The following is a 17,728-nucleotide window of genomic DNA, read 5'->3' as shown; positions in this document are numbered from 1 at the left end:
TTAAATGAGATTATGGTAAGATTTTCTGAGAAACTTTTATCTCAAAAAAGTATACATTCATGGTTGATTTCCCTGACCTGAGTGGATTACCACCTATGTTAGTTACTTATTCAAGTAATTTTAAACTCATGGTGTATTTGTAGAATCTTCTTTCAGTTTTAATTTTGACCTGTAAAAAGTGAGTGTCCCTGCACTATTACTTTTCCAACTAGGACATTATCTGATACTCTGTAGTATTAAAATAAAAGTAATAATGTCCTACATAGGTTAAGTGTAGATATAACTCTGAAAGTTTCTAATGTTTTCTTCTAGTTGTTTCCCTCATATGCTATATCAGTGTACCAGGATTATTGTAGTACTATTACAATCTAATAAGATTTAGCTCTAATGCAATGATTAATATATGGAATTTATGTTTTCAGGGAAGATGGTACCGCCGGAAGCAAGCAGTAAAGGAATTGCATGGTACGTTGTTACGACTGCTGAATGAACTGTTACCATGGGAACCAAAGCTAATTAAAGCATTTCAAAGAAACAGGTAATTACCTGCTCTTTTTTTTTTTTTTCAACAGTGGTGCATGGGATGAAAAACAGAACAAAATTCACCCTTTAAAAACTGTTCAATACGTTTGCTTCTTAAATAAATAGAATTGAAATAGTTTGAGGAGAGAAGTGAGGCACTGGCAATACTTTAGTTGGAAGAAGTATCTTATATTCCAGGGTTACTGCCTCCAAAAAAATTTGAGCTTAACCCACTAGTGTTTTTTTCTTCTAAAAGACTCTAGAAGCTTAAGCATGCTGATCAAAAGTATATCACAATACAGCTAGGATTTGTATTACTGCTTATTTGGTTAAGAAATGCTGATAACCTTTCTCTAGAGAACTATACCAGGGCTTCTAAGAATTTATATATTTAATATATAAAGCTACCTTTATAAATTAAATTAACTATTAATTTAAAATTAATAACTATTAATTAACTATTAATAAATTAATTTATTAAATTAACTATTAGTTAATAGTTTAACTAAATTATTATCTTTTTATAAATTAACTATTAATAAATTCTCCACAGAGAAATTCTTGAAGCATTGTTTTGAGGTCTTCGTAACCCAGTAAATAAGAAATGCATCTGTAAAGAAGTATGTCAGAGGAATACAAGTGAAGTAGTGACATGTTTAAATCTATTAAAGTGCAAGTATTAGAAACAGTGGAGGTGCTACTCTGATTATAAATCCTGGGGAGATTAGATACTGTGTTGAAGTTCAGACATTCTTGCCTCTTAACTGTACAGCTGTTGCTATAATTGTATCTTAGTTTTGCCATGTAGACGATTAAAAAGCAAGGAATGATTAGAGGATCAAACACTGTGACAAAGGATAGGAAAAGAGGCTACTTCTTAAATGTTGAGTATGAGGGAAGCAAGTTACACTATTATGTGGGGCAGAGCTAATGCTGAAAAGTGTAAGAGGTGTGATGTTTAAAAAAACCAAAACAACATAACACCAAAGACATTAAACTGGTTCCTCAGTAGCTCATTTTGTGAATATCATCCATGAATTAAAATTCTTATTTGGAAATTTGGGACATTGTTGAATATTTTGCTTTTAATAATGGACCCAAGTACAAGTTTTGACATTTTTCTATTCCTTTCTATTCTCATTCCTGTTTGTTTTCCTTAGCTGGTAATTTCTTCCTGTCTTTCTCAATTCAGAATCCTTCTGGAAACATGGGAGATAGTATTACTGTCAGGAAGAATTGCATTTTCTAGAATGTAAAATTTACAATTTTGTCCCTTTTGTAAATTCTATTGAGGAAGGGTTTGGTGCTCAGTATTCTTGTCTGTCAAATCACGGAATCATAGAATGGTTTGGCTTAGAAGGGACCTTAAAGATCATCCAGTACAAATTGCCTTGCCATGGGCAGGGACACCATTTGTAGACCAGGTTCCTCAAAACGCCATCCAGTCTGACCTTCCAGGGATGGGGCTTCGACAGCTACTCTGGACAACCAGTTCCAGTGCCTCACCACTGTTGCACTTCAGAATTTCTTCCCAATTTCTAATCCAAACCTAGTCTCTTTCAATTTGAAGTCATTGCCCCTTGTCTTCTCACTACAAGTTCTTGTACAACTGTCTCTCCCCAGCTTTTTTGAAGGCTCCCTTCAGGTACTGGAAGGCTACAGTTAGGTCTCACTGAAGCTGCCTGTTGACCAATCCCTCTCAGTCTTTCTGCACAGGAGAGGTGTTCCATCCCTCTGATCATGCTGGTGGCCTCCTCTGGACTGGCTCCAACAGTTTCATGTCCTTCCTGTGCTGGGGACCCCAGAGCTGGATGCATCACTGCAGGTGGGGTCTCACCAGAGCAGAGCAGAGGGGCAGAATCCCCTCCCTGGCCCTGCTGTCCATGCTTCTTTGGATGCAGCCCAGGACACGTTTGGCTTTCTGGGCTGTGAGGGCTCATGGCTGCGTCATGTCCAGCCTCTCCTCCACCAGCACCCCCAAGTCCTTATCAGCAGGGCTGCTCTGATCTATTCTGATCTCAGCCTGTGCTGAGACTGGGGGTTGCCCCAACCCAGGTGCAGCACCTTGCACTTGGCCTTGTTAAAACACATTAGGTTTTCCCATGGACCCATTTCTCAAGCTTGCCCAGATCCCTCTGGTTGGCGTCCCATCTTCTAGGTGTGTCAGCTGCACCACTCAGCTTGGTGTCACCTGCAAACTTGTTGAGAGTGCCCTCAATCCCTCTGTCAATGTCTTTAATGATGATATTAAATAATTCTGGTCTGAGTATGGACCCCTGAGGGATGCCTCTGGCCCCTGATGTCCATCAGGATTTTGTGACATTAACCGCTACCCTCTGGATGCCACCATCTAACCAATTTCTTATCTATCTAACAGTCTGCTTATCGAATTATAATCTCTCCAGTTGAAGAGACAAGGATGTGGGGGGACCGTGTCAAAGACTGTACAGAAGTCCTGATGACAACTGTAGCTGTTCCCTTGTCCACTGACATAGTCACTCCATCCTAGGAGGGCACTGAATTCAGGCAGGACTTGCCCTTGGTACTACTGTGCTGGCTGTCCCAAATCACGTCCCTGTGCCTTAGCACAGCTTCTAAGAGGTTCTGTTCTGTGATCTTCCCAGGCACAGAGGTGAGGCTGACAGTAGTTCCCAGGGTCTTCCTTTTAACCTTTTTTTATGATGGGTACAGTGTTTTGCTCTTTTTTTTTGCCTCCTGGGACTTCACCTGACTGCCAAGATTTTTTCAAATATCATGGAGAGTGGCTTGGCAAATACATCAGCCAATTCCCTCTCTTCTGTTCATTTGTGTTCTTCAAGTGATCATGAACCTGATCTTTGCTTAGAATGGGAGAGACTTTACTCTCCCAATCCCCATCCTGCTGTCCATCCACTCAAGAGGTTTGGGGAGAAATGTTGCCCTTGAAGACTGAGGTAAAAAGCTATTGGGTACCTCAGCCTCCTCCTTATTCATTTTTACCAGTTTTCCACCCTTATTTATCAGGGTGGATCACCTTCTTTGGCCTTCTTTTTCTGCTTAATCTGCCCATAGATGCCCTTCCTGTTATTCTTTGTGTCCTTTGCCAAATTCAATTCCAGTTTTGCCTTGGATTTCCTCACCCTGACCCTGCACAACCAAACTTGATCTCTTCAAGATCTCTTAAAGCTCTTCCTGGGCCACCCATCCTAGCTTCAGCTGCCTGTCCATTTGCTTCTTTCCCTTCAGTCTGACCAACAGTTCCCTACTCAGTCCTGTTGTTCCCTTGCCTTCCTTGCCCAGTTTCTTGTTCCTGGAGACTGCCAGTTCTTGCACTCTGAGGAGGACTTCCTTAAAGATCTGCTATCTCTGTTCCACTTCCTTGTCCCTGAGGGAAGTCTCCCAGTGGATCTCACTGACTATCTTCTTGAAGAGCTGGAAGTCTGCTTTCCTAAAGTTCAGGGGCATAACTTTGGTTCCTAGCCTATCCCTCAGGACTGCAAACTCCACCAATGCGTGATCACTGCAGCCCAGACTCCCTCCAATCTTGACATTCAAGATCAGCTCACTTATGCTGGTGCCCATCAGATCCAGGATTGTATCCCCTCTGAAGGTTTGCTGTCTGTTCCTTTGCTCCAGAAGGTATCCCTCAAGCTTTCCAAGAGTCTCCTGGCTTGTCTGCATCTTGCTATGCTGCTTTCCCAGAAGACCTTGGGATGGCTGAAGTGCCCCAGCAGGACAGGAGCCTGCAAACATGATGCTGCCTGTAGCTGGAGCAAGAAGGCTTCATCAATAGGGTCCCTTTGATCATGGGTCTGTACTTAAAACCATCCACAAGGTTCCCTTTGTTGCCTCAGTCCCTGATTCTTACCCACAGGCTTTTGACTTGCTCATGGCTGTTTTTCAGAGGCAGCTCTTCACACTTAGTCTACCTCCTGATGTGGAGGGTGACCCCTCTGCCTCTCTCTTTCCTTACCTGTCTCTTCTGAAGAGCCTGTAGCCATTGATACTCACACTCCAATCACATCCCACCAAGTATCAGATGTGCCAAAATCATAACTTTCTAGCAGCACGGTGGCTTCCAGCTTCTGTTTGTTGCTAGTGCTGCATCAATGTGGTTACAGAACACAGAACTGTCATGCAAAGTGTGTTAAATGCTGTATATGGGCTGTGACTGATAGGAGGAGGTTTTAGTCTGGAACAGGGTTGTTGAGATCTTGTACGTGTGTGTGCTGGTAGCTAGAGAAGCATGCACTTGGAGCGCAAGATAACTTTTGAAATTAACTGAATTCAACTCATGTTTTTAGTATGTATGTTAGGCTGTAACCCTAGTTTATGCGACAAGGAAAGCTTGAGTATTTCCATGACATAACTGGACATACACATAGCATACCAGGGACCAGGTCCATCTGAAGAATGACATTTACAAATCATGTGGAGGAGAGAAAGATGGATGGGGGATTCTATGTCACTGCCTTGGTGTGATTAATTATGCAGCTACTAGGCACCAGTGACAGTGGTGAAGAAAGGTGTCATGAAACAGGGAAAAAGCAATTGAGCAAAATTTGCTTAGAGTGCTGTAAACTTCAGTTCCCCCATAAGTCTCACTGCAGTTGCTCTGTCTATTGGGTGTCTCAGCAAGGTACTAACATCTACTCATTGAATAACAGTGTTTAACTGCTAAGCTTAGGCTAGGCAGCACTTCTTCCTCCAGTTGCCACAGTATGGAATAAGAGTCCGGAGCTTTGCTTCCTTCCTTTGTTATTGTCTTTACTAGAAGTAGACTTTCTGATTAAAATCCTTTTCTTTCTCTTCTGAAAGGTCCTCTGGTCTTTTCAAGATTATGATAAAGTATAATATTGAATCATATTTTAATAGCAGTAAGGTTTAAAATGGAAAGATACTTGTGCTCGCTTATTACAGTTGTTCACTGGCCTCACAGGAGAAGTTCCTCAAAAGAAAAAAGGGAATTATATCCAGAAGCTTTAGTACAGTAGTAGTTCCCTGGTGTGCTCCTATAGTTTTTCCACACCTAGACTTCAAGCTCTAAATCCTGATGACGGAGTTGAAGTATTGTCCACACTACATCTTCAAACAGGCTTCAATATCTGCTCTCAGTGGGAGTGTCAAAGCCAGGAGTAAACTACTAGATCGCACTGACCCTTAGGAGCCCCACCTGGCCATCCATCTATGCCACCTGTCCCTGGGCCCAGCATCCCCATTTCAGGTCATTCTGCCTTCAATCTCTGCTGCAGGTGCCAGTTTCCTGCTCAACTACAGCAGTTACTGTGCCAGGCCATGGATCTGGACTGACTGATCTGGACTGACCCTCAGACTGACATTCTGCCTGCATCCTCACTGTGGAGCTGCCCAGAAATCACTTAACTGGTTAGCCATCATTGCACATGGTCCTGATCTTAAACTTGGAATTGACTTCCCAGTTTGATCTCAGACCTCCCTCAGCACAAGGACCTTGCTTGTTGATGGGGGCTCTTGGTTGCAGCTGGTTACCATCATTAGTCCTGCCCTTCTGCCTCATCCAGGGCGGGTGGAATAGCTTTTGCTGACTGGTGAGGCTCATGCCCTACCAGCTGTGACATCATTCTTGGCTCCTCCCTCTCCATGTCATTGAGAGCAGCTGGCCATTGCTGCACTCAATGAAAACAACTGTTCACTAATGCAAAACAATGAGTAAAATCAAGATCTTATTGTTACTGTTGTAAGGGTTAGGTCCAGAATAGTCTAGATTCTATTCTGTTAACAAGGTGTTAATCGTTATAATCTATTTATTCATTTGCTAAATAATCCTTCTGGGCATTGTGTTGATTACCATCAGCTGAGTCCTGAAGTTTGATGTATTTGTATACTAAAATAGCCACTACATCCCATCTAAACAATTGTTTAGAAGAAGGGACAATGAAAACATGTACAGGTTAGCAGTATCAAGGTAAGTGGATGTGTTTCTGAATGGTGTTCAAATGAGTGAAGTACATGTGTATTTCTGTCATATGCACATTCTTTATTGGAATGTGAACCTGTGGAAATGATAGCAGTGGCTGTTCTAATGGGCCAGAGATAAGGAAGTGTTACAGTCTCATCTGAGTCAAAGGCATGATGTGTTTAAGAAAAATGAAATTTACTCAGTTCTCTTCTTAGGGTTGCCTTCAAAGTAAGGAGTAGACTTTTTACAGTTAATACTCATGTCCATACAGGTATATTTGACAGGTGAGGAAAGATGAAGGAGCAGAAGGAATATGGATGCAGGAAAATGGTGATGGTCATTTGACTCAGTCTTTTTGCTATTGTTAGAGGACTTAATGAAATAAAATTCAGTTTTGGTAAAGTAAGGGACATTTTGATTGCTGTCATTTCACATTTTCTGTCTTAGAGATTTGCAGACAGGGCTACACTGTAATTATTTGAAGGGCACAGGCAATTAAGTGTACACAAACTTTTAGTTTGGCAGCAAAACAAATAAAATTAATGTTTAAAAGTGTGGGTTTTTTAGTAAAGTTAGTTCTGTTATTTTTAAGGTCTAGATTGAAGAAGGACTATGATGACTTTAAAAGACATCCAGACCATGATAAATTTACCAGAGAATTGTGGAGTAATGATGAAAGTGAAGTTGATTCTGGCAAAGAATCTTTTGCAGTAGTATGCAGTAAATCATCAGAGTCTGCAGAACATATAGAAGTTCTCAAAAAAGATCACTCAGACAATGGTAAGCATTTACTGGAATTCAGTCACTTGAATTTGATTCAGGAGCTGAATCTAGTTGATTTGTGTGAGCTCTATGTGAGCTTGTGTCCTACTTGTTACTTTAACTCTACCAGTGTTGATAATATGAAAATAGCTTGTGGTGCCTGTCAGATGTAGACTTGAAGAGGGCAGACATGACCAAGGTGAAAATTCTGCTTTATTGAAGTATTTGTATTTTTTGTGCTTAACTATTTCTGTGATAACATAATAGATCTGTGTGGAATTTACTTTCATAGTGGGTTGACCTTAACTGGCTGCCAGATGCCCCCCCCAACCACTGTCAGCCCCTGTTCCTTAAGAGGCTAGGGAGAGAAATAATATGGAAAAGCTTAATGGTCAAGATATAGACAAAAGAGATCACTCACCAGTTACTGTCACAGCAAAAACAAACTCACTTGAGGGGAATTAATTTAAATTGTTGTCAATTAAAAATGGAGTAGTATGGTGAGAAACAGATACAAAACCTAAACTCCTCCCTTTCTCATATTCACCTTCTTCCAAGGCTCATCATAATTCCAAATTCTTCCACCTCCTCCCTTGTCAAATGGCACAGGAAAGACTGAATCTGGGTATGTTACAAACTGAATCAGTTTGTAACAGTTAGTCCCTTCTGCTCCTTCCTTATCCCTGCTCCAGTGTGGGGTCCCCATGGAATATAGTGCTTCACAAACTTCACCATTGTGGGTCCTCTCCATAGGCTAGAGTTTTTCAGCATAAGACTGTACTAGTGTGGGTCTCCCACATGCCACAGTTCCTGTCAGGAATCTGCTCCAGGATGAGCTCTTCATGGGCTGCAACTTCCTTCAAGATATTCTATTCACCTGCTGTAGAATGGGATCCTCAAGCATCTGCCATGTACATACCTGTTCCAGCATGGTCCTCCATGGGAGCAGGTAAACCTGCTTGACCAGGGCTCTTACTGGGTTGGAGGGGAATCTATTCCAGTCCCTGGAGCACCTCTTACCCCTCCTTCTTTGCTGACCTTGTTGTTTACAGGATTGTATCTCTACATTTTTTCCTCAGTCCACTCTGTCATATGCTTCTGCAAAGTATTATCCATGAGACGTCACCAGTTTGGCTGACAGGCTCAGCCATGTCCTGCAGTGGGTTTGTTCTGGCACCAGCTGTGTCTGGCACAAAACAGTTCCTGGTCTCTCTCCTCAGAGAGGACCCTGTGCAGCCCCATGCAATGAAAACCTCAATGAATGGCCCTTCAGTCCATTTGGCCCTCCTGCATGCATCCTCAGTCCTCTTACCACTTCATGCATCCCCTGCTCACTGGCTAGTCCAGCTTGATGCTTGGTATGAGACAGCATTCACATCTTTTGTCGCACAGGCATCCCCCACTCACAAGTCCACCTGTTAGGCCAGCCCAGACCTCTGGGCCCTCCTGCTCACCAGCTAGTCTATCTTGAAGTTTATCAATGAATACACACACACTGGATTTGGGGAGGATAGAGACACTCACCCCCAGCAGCTGGCACCAAGCCCACCTCTTGCAGCTGTCCTTGCAGCTCCCCTTACCTGTACACAGTGATTCATGGGGTTGTATAGCTGTACCAATTCCCTCACCCCTCCTGGCTCTGTCTCCAGGATCTCCCCTGGTTTATAATTGTATTAGGTTCAAAAAGTTGATCTTTCTTCAAGAGGCCTCTGCAGTTTACTGATAGCCCTGAAATCAATTGGTGTGATTTGTGAAGTTATTTCTTGACATTGTCTCCATTTTTGTTTGGTTAGATCTTTGTCTCTGTATTTTTTTTTCCTGGCTTTTCCCTTTTTCCCCTCAAGATAACCTTGCTGGAATATACATTTTCATGCTCTTACATACTGTTATTAATTAATCTGATTGACCAGGTTTGGTTTTCCTCACTGTCTCCCATTGCTGGTCAAGTTTCAGTCCCTGTATGTTCTTGTTTATTGCTTCTTCCTTTCCTTATTACCCCTTTTGTATTGCAAAGGTTTTTGACCAGATGCCCTTAAAAAATGGGACAGTTTCTTCCACAAATCTTTACTCTTGCAAACTAATGTAATGCCTTTAGTGTGACACTGTAAACTGTTTTGTAGGGGTGTCAGTTGCAAACACGTAAAACACAATTTTTGTTTTAATATCCTTGCAGATGATATGAAACTATTAGAGATGAGTTTACCTACAAGAAAAAACAGAATTCTGAAAAAAGAATCAGCTTCTAAAGAGGTACAGAAGACACTGCCCAAGTGCATTAAACGACAGTTCAAGCAAAATAGTTGTGTGGATCAAAGCGCTAATGAGGTTTCACCCAGGAAAAAAGCTAAACTGAGCACTAATGAGACTCTGGTCCAGACTTCAGAAAATAACCTTCAGTTGGATAGTTGCTTGACTGAGCTGAAACAATTTAAAGCGTCAACTCTAGAGCTGCTTTCCTTGACAGATCCCACAACATCAGTATCAAAATTTCTGAAAGGGACCAAACCCATCCAGGCCTTGCTTGCCAAGAATACTGGGGACAAAGTGACCTTAACAAATCAACTGTTGACTCGTGCAGGCATGAACTTGTCTACTTCTGAAAAGTTAGTTTTACCAGCTTTGGAATCATCACTGATCAAACCAGCATTGCCCTGCCAGGCCAGTTCAAAGACTCCTTTACAAATGGTATACAGAATGCCAAATGGCCACTGTGTACCGTTAGATGTTCCCAATAGCTCAGTGAAAATTCAAATGCAGGCTATGATTGACCCTAAAAATGGAGAAAAAGTCATGCAACAAGTTCTTATTTTACCTAAGAATTTTCTTCTTCAGCAGAAGGAAGAAAAAAATGTGCCCAAGGATATTCAGTCACTACAACAAAAAGCATTTGAGATGCACTGTACATCTTTACCAAAAATGTCAAATGTCAGTGTTTCTTTAACACCTGTTCCTTTAACACCTGTTCTGGTAACAGGCCCTGCAAATGCTACTCAGTCACCCATTACAGTTTTTTGCAAGAATTCTAGCCACTCATCACAAGTGACTAGTCCTATGAACACTACACAACCATTGTCTAATGTAACTTCAGCAGATAACTTATCACCAATAATTAAGGTAAGCCAAAGTGAAAATGACAACATCAAGACTACAGTTTCGACTGCTACCTTGCCCGTGTCTTTGGCTTCACCTACTCTTTCCACAGCTAGCCAATCCTTGACACCAGCAACAGGATTAAGTGCATCTACAAACACTGATTCTGCCTCTCATAGTCTTCCATCACAGCAGCAAACTGACTCCCTTGAAACTAAGCAAGAGCTAAAGACAATGTGTGTAAGAGAATCACAATCTATTCTGGTTACAACACGAGGTGGAAACACTGGAATTGTCAAAGTGCAAACAAACCCAGACCAGATTTCACCCAGTAGTTTGTGTCCTAGTTCAGTTTTCACTTACACATCTCAACTTCAGGCCTTTCTTGTGCCAAAAACCACAGCAGTACCATGCTCTAGTCTTCCATCTGTAGCAACAGCCACATCTTGTCTCCCACATACTGGGCACTCACCTCCTTCTGGGTTTGCCCCCTCAACAGCTTGTTCTGTTAACATTCCAACTTTCCCTGCTGATTTTACCCAGGCGATGGAGAAAAAAACCGAATTCACACTACAGCAGCCAGCTGTTCGGGACTCTTCATGTCAAGTAAGAGAGAACTCCTGCCATGTGTCTTCTTTATCTTCCATTCCATTATCTGGTAATTTGATGTCTGCAACTCCAAAGAGCCCTGTTAGTGTGACTAGCATTGGACAAAATAATATTATCAAAAGTCAAAATTCTTCTGTGCAGCATCATGGAGATACTAAAGTGAAAACAAAATCTGTTACACAATCTGAGTCAAATTCTGCAACAAATGGAGAGCTAATCAATGGTACTCCAGTCCAGAAATTTACATTAATCACAAATCCGCCAATTTTATCTTCCACTGGGGCATCAGGGGTCAGTATTATACCCTGTCCAGCACCCACTGCTGTTAATGCTCAGAAGCTGGTTTTCATTAACACACAAATTGCCAATGGTCCATCAACCACCAATGTAGTTGCAGAGTCATTGAAACAGAACCTTCCTTCTTCCCTAACCAAAACCTTTGCTAATGCCACAGAACAACCACAGTTGGTTTTGATCCCATCTACAGTAGGAGCACCAGTAAGAATAAACTCATCACCAACTATTGCTCAAGTAAAAGATGTTAAAGTTGGACTAAATATAGGTCAGACCATTGTAAATACTAAAGGCAGTGCACAGGAGGCCCTACCAGTTAATATATTGCACTCTGGCATTTCTAAAGGAGAAGACAAAAAGAGGATGGCCTTGGCCCCATCCTTGACAAGTAGTACTGTGATTCCTGTTCCAAGTTTTGCCGTGTCAGCTAATGAATCTGTATGTGTTGCAACAAAAGCTGAAAATGCCTTTACAGTAACAACAGCAAATGCCCAAGCAGAATCTGTTTCAGTAACATCAAGTGGAACTTCCTCTGGGACACAGCCTACTGTCTTGATAGGTGGCAATGATCCCTCAAGAATAAGGCCAATTCTGTGTAATCGACTTTGTACATCAAATACAGGAAATACTGTGGGTATGTCAACTGTGAAAACAGGACATCTTGCTTCATCTGTGCTGATTTCAACACAGCCAAGAGTATCTCCACAAAACTTAGCATCTGCTCTGCAATTTCCAATCATTAGCTTGCCTGGACCTGCAGCCACCCCCCACAAGGTGTTACATACAGTTCCTCAGTTGGCAGCAGCTCTGTCTCCTCTTCCAGTACCAAAAAGACAGTTGCCCACACTGGTTCAGTTTCAGTCATCAGGAATATCAGCTGCTGTGTCAAGTCATCCAGATATTCACAAACCTCAGAATGTGTTGCCCTCTCCATCACCAAATGCAGGTGAAGTAATTAGTTTTCCCAATCCTTCTGCCCTACAATGCCAGCAGGCACCTCCCAGAACAGAGAAACAAAGTCATGATTATGCTTGTGCTTCTACCATTCAGATGGCTGAAGCTTCACCCTCTGTAACAAGCAAAACAGGAATTCCATTGAATGAATCTTCCACTCAACAGAAAATCGTCATTAACACTTGTATGCCTTTAGCACCTGGAACTCAGATAATGATTAATGGTACTCGTTTTGTTGTTCCACTACAAGGCCTTGGAGCTGGCAGCCATGTTCTTCTTCTCTCCTGTAATACAAAACAGGCTCCTTTAACAATTAAACATGGTCAAGAGCCTCAAGGTATACCAACTGTAAATCCAATAACCTCAAAAATCATCCTAGCACCAAGTCATTCATTAAGTTGGCAAATACCAAAACATCCTTTGAAAAGTTCTACAAAAATTGTGGACTCTTTTGGGGCTGCAGGTGCTTTACCCAGCGTACATGCAACACCCCAGATATTTAGTACTCCAGGCAGCTCATGTACTTCACTGTCTGCAGTAACTCTGTCTGTATCTTCAGTGACAAAGTCTCCCATTAATGTAGCTACATCTTCTATTTCTGCTGCTCATCCTTCAAATGCTCATTTATCAAGCAACACATCAGTGTTTCACCTAGACAGTTCTATCAAAAAACTATTGGTCAGTCCAGAGGGAGCCATACTGAATGCTCTAAATACTTCGGCGCCGAAAGTTCCTTTCCTGTCTTCATCACTGCTTCCTGTTGTGGTTTCCACAAGCAGAAATTCTACCACGGTCTTCCCTGCATCTCAGTCATCTTGCCTTGACAAACCCGACAAAGCTGGATCTTGAATTTACTGCAAATGAGCCACTTTGAAATTCTGGGGCATTCTTCAAACTTAACTGTTGAATAATTTCTTACAATGTTTTAAACAATTGATTTACTCAATATTAACAAGGTTACAGTTCTTACCTGTTTACCTGTGGGGATTTGGAGAAAAAAAAATTTTAGTTTGATAGAAGTTTTCAGAGAGTTCTCTAGTAAAAGGCTCAGAAATGACCAGTGAATTCATTAAACTGAATTCAAGTTTGGGGAAATCCTGCCTTTTGCACATGTTACATCTTACACTGTAGACTGTTTGCCAGTGTGTTTATGATAGTATATATCTCCTTTTTATTTGTCAAATTTATTTTTGGCTTATTTCTTTAAAAAAAAATTATGCATTGTAAAAATGCAATCTATAGTATAGAATTGTACATATTTCTGAACTCCTAAAAACCTGTACTAAACAATATGTACAAAGAATTATGCTGTCTTATTTATGTTTTGTTTACATAATGTATAATTTTTTAAGTATTTTAGTAACTTTAGACCAGTGTACTGTTTAGCAACAATGCAGAAGAAACTGCATGTAATAAATCAAGTTGCTGTACTGCTTTGTGTTGGCAGTTGTTAAAAATATGTGTAACTGTTACACCATGGGAAAAAACATACATACGTACCTGCATACATGCATATATACATATATATAGATATATAACTATCTATATATGTATATATCATTTGGTGTATGGTAGAATGAAATTATTTAATCTCTTCTGTTTTTCTCTGATTTTACATTCCATGTGATTTGACAGGATTTGGAAGAAAGGCCTCCTTATTGTTCCTCATGCTATAGGGCAGGATAACCCATACTTCATCCATTCTTAATGGTTTGGTTATGTTGCCTAAATAACTTCAGTGAAATGGCAAGACTACAAATGGTTTTCTAGACACCAGTGTAAGTCACACTGATTGCTGTTAAGGACTGCCATATGCTTTGTCTTAAAGCTCAAAGATCTGTTGAACGATTCATCCTTCTGTGTTTTACAGCCTTGTATGTGTTTTCACATATCTGGTAACTGTAACAAGGTCACTCTATAATCTTCTGTCTAGCCATAACAACTACCCATTTTTTTCACTGGTCATGCTTTCTAGATGTGTATCTTTTTCTTTAGCTTATAAGTGGTCTGTCTGGAATGAGATTGTTAAAACATCATACAAGATTAAAAGAAGCTTTATTAGTACTTTGAATGGGGATAATTCACATATTGCATAAAAATTCCCTTTTTATACAGTGTATTCAGTATTTATTGGCTTAGTTTCAGCACTTGATCTGATAAAACCTTTGGGTTATTTTCTGCAGATCTACTGAGTTCTCAACTGCCTGCTGCAATGCTCATGGCGATGAGTTTTTGATATCTTTTGTGATTTTGCATATAGAGAAAGAGTGCCCATCTTATCTTATGGAAGATGATGATTTTAAAATTGTTGTCTTCATACATGTTGGATTTTTTGTGGAGTTGGTTTGGGTTTTTTTAGGAACTAGAAGGGAAGAAAATTTCAGAAGAGCTTATGAATGATAGTTGCCTTTTAAATAGCTATGACTTCAAAGGGGATAAAAGCTTACATACCTGTATTTAGCAGTGTTCGTAAACTGAGCTTCATAAAAATGAAGCTTCAACCTTTGCTCTTCATCCTGTTGAATTTTCTACTTCCCTTCCCCTTTTGCTGTATACAATTTTGCAGGTCAAATGTTGCATTGAAGAACAGGATCACACCTTACTGCCTCTGTCAGTTGCCCTTTAAATTGTTCTGAAAAGTAACCTGATAGCTATTTAGGAGAAGTTCTGGGAAGGTGGGGGGAAGAAAGGCTTTTGTGCCTTCCATAGGGACCTTTCCTTTTGCACTAATTAAAAGAATTGCATTGGGAAATTGCATCTCTCTGGATCAGAAATTTCTGTCTTATCTCGGGGCTGGGAAAGATGGAAGCTTTCAGTTTTGAAATGAAAGAAAGTTTGTTTAAATTTAGAAAAAGCTACCTATTACGATTTTCCTGCGTCTCATGAAAGGTGTTTTGTAACTTATTTTGAAGACACCTGGTAGTAAGGGTGTCTGCTGGCCCTTGCAGAGTTTACAGTACTAAGAATTTTTAAGTCTGACTGCATTTTACAGTTGAATGCTGCAGGTGACTTTTCCAACACAGAGAGATGTCAGTGAATGGCAGTTTCTTCATGGACATTTTATATACCCCAAACCCATATATACCAGCAACTCATTTTATATCCATTTCAGTGATTGAACCTTGGGACTCACTTGGATTTTTCTTTTTTCCTGCAATGATTGTTTTTTCCTTTTTTTCTAATTTATATTTACTGTAGAGTGAGTTGCCTACATTGCTTGAAAAGCTCAAGACTAGGTGGTTCTAGTACTGAAGTTCTTGGAGAAAAAAGTCTTGCATTTTTCCCTATGCTAATGTAATAGAAAGATTTATGCTATCATTGATTCTAATAAAGAGAAAAGTTAGACAAGCTGAACTTAGGAACTCAACACTCAAGTAACTTGCTTGAATGATTTCCAAGTTTTCCAAGAAATTTTTTGAATTAATATGGCAATATTTTATTTTTGTAAATGTTTTATAATTTGGCAGACATAAACTTTACAACATGAAAAGTTTGATTCAGTTTGATTGATTGCAGTTTTAATGGATTTTAATTCTCAGACATATGTTCACATTCCAAATCCTTATGGAGAAAAACTTGAGACTACTATATAATGGGCTCGCAACATTCATTATGTAAAACCAAATTTTAGTAATTTTTGTGAATAAAATTCCTATTCCCAATACTCTTCTCCAAGAGTATGAATGTCAGCCAGAGATAAGGCTTTTTTTTTCAAGTGAATGTAAATACTTATTGACAATTTGCTATGTACCTTTTGCTGTTCACCAAATGTATAATGCTATCAGCACAAAAAGAACTGTAAAATAGTAAATTATATTCACAAATACAATGAAAAAGCAGAACTGCCTGCATCTCGACTTGAAGTTAAAAAGGCATTTAGTGAAGCATATAAACACAGATAAATAAATCAGCCTTTTAAGAAAACATGTTCAAATTTTCAGGGCTTGTAAAATGCCGTGCTTTTGGATGCCCTCTGATATTGTATACAAGTACCCATACACTATATTACATGCAAAATTTTAGGTTTACTAATGACTTTGAATATTCTGAATTACATCCTTTTATTTAGCTGAATGGACATGTTCTTCACAATAGTTTTGCTTTGCTATGAATAGAAAATGACATTAATATTGCTTCAGTGTTCAAACCCCCATGTGTGTGCTGCCATTTTCTCATAGGGATTCTGCCACACTAGAAGGAATTAAATTTGACAAGTCTTAGGGGTCCTAGAAGTATGTAATTAAACAAAGTGTTTCTGTCAAGTCATTCAAACCTGTGCTGATTTCACTGTGTGACATAACAAAGGGTTTAATAAGAAAAGGGAAGCAAGAGTTCTCCTGGTAAGTGAGTGAAAAGAAACTAATTTTTCTCATGGGAGTAGGTCATAAAATTACTAAAAGTTAGCATTTGTAAGGCATCCATAGCTGTCACAGTGTGTGTATTTCATGGTTGGTTTTGCTTATACTTTGTGGTAATGCAGAACTTTAGTAGCCCAAATTAATTTTAAGTTAATAATTTTTATTGAAGTATAAATATTTGTTATGTTTAAGGACATTCCTTTAAATAGAATGACGTGCTCACAAAAACTTAAACTCATGTAAGCTGCACCTCAAATGAATTTGCTGACTCAAAATAATAAGAAAAATAAGATAAATAATGCTGCATCAGACTTAAGGTCCATCTATCCTATTATGATGGCCATTGATCCCAGCATCACCTAGTCTCTTGAAGCACTCAACAGTAGCATTCCAAAAGAGCACAATAACAGCCCTGAATACTCTTAATATCCACTGATCTGTGATCCAGAGTCTTCCTCACACAGCTGTGATTTTTTTTTTGATAGCTTTCAGAGTATTTCTCTTCATGAAATATACCAATCCTTTCAAGAAATCTCAGAAGTAAACATATTATTACCATTCACAGAATCCAGTGGTAAAGAGTTTGTAAATAGATCTCCTTTATGGTTTCCAAACCTGGCACCTGCTAGTTTCATTTGATGCAAATAATATTTATATTGTAAGATACAATAAGCCTTTGCTCTTTGCTCATTTTCCATGTGGCCTATGTAGATCTTTGCCATGTTTGTTGTCTCTTTTCTAGAATAAAGATAAATCATGAATTCAATTATTTCTTTCATGGAAGTAATCAGTTGCTGTCATTGCTGTGTATACCTTTTCAATTTTACTATATTCTTGAGATGTGGTATCAGAAGAGTGCCTAAGAGTGCCTAAGAGTTCTAAAGGCCCTATGAGCTATTCAGCAGTGTGTTGATGATTTTTCTTTAATAATAATTATTTCAATGTTTGTGGGCTGGTTTCTGACTATTGCTTAGCCTCGTACTAAGTTTTTCTTAGAAGTATCTATTGTAAACCAAGTTCACATCAGTGTCAGCTCAATTCACCCAATATATCTACACCACTTGCAGAATACTGTAGCTGTAAAGACATGATCTTCAAAACAGGTTTTTGAAACCACTGCAAGTCTGGCACTCTCTGTTCCTCTTTTTGCTTAATTTATGTTTCTTGAAGATGTAAAAGGACAAACTGCTGTAATGATTTTCAACATGATGCTTTTTAAATC

General features: G+C 39.7%; 1 protein-coding gene across 3 annotated transcripts in view; it reads left to right on the top strand.

The window, feature by feature from the left end:
- Positions 1–15,768, top strand: part of KIAA2026 (KIAA2026 ortholog) — a 50,248-nt gene extending 34,480 nt beyond the window's left edge. For all 3 annotated transcript variants that reach the window (XM_040089365.2, XM_040089366.2, XM_040089364.2), the window contains 3 exons: positions 423–538; positions 7,032–7,219; positions 9,375–15,768. In XM_040089365.2, the coding sequence (XP_039945299.1) occupies positions 423–538; positions 7,032–7,219; positions 9,375–12,997 (3,927 nt within the window). In that variant the 3' untranslated portion in view covers positions 12,998–15,768. The remainder of the gene's footprint in view (positions 1–422; positions 539–7,031; positions 7,220–9,374) is intronic.
- Positions 15,769–17,728: the final 1,960 nt, after the last annotated feature.

This window comes from Hirundo rustica, chromosome Z (genome assembly GCF_015227805.2).
Source record: "Hirundo rustica isolate bHirRus1 chromosome Z, bHirRus1.pri.v3, whole genome shotgun sequence".
NCBI lineage: Eukaryota > Metazoa > Chordata > Aves > Passeriformes > Hirundinidae > Hirundo > Hirundo rustica.
Note: the sequence above shows the minus strand (reverse complement) of the source record. Positions and strands in the feature narration are given on the sequence as shown.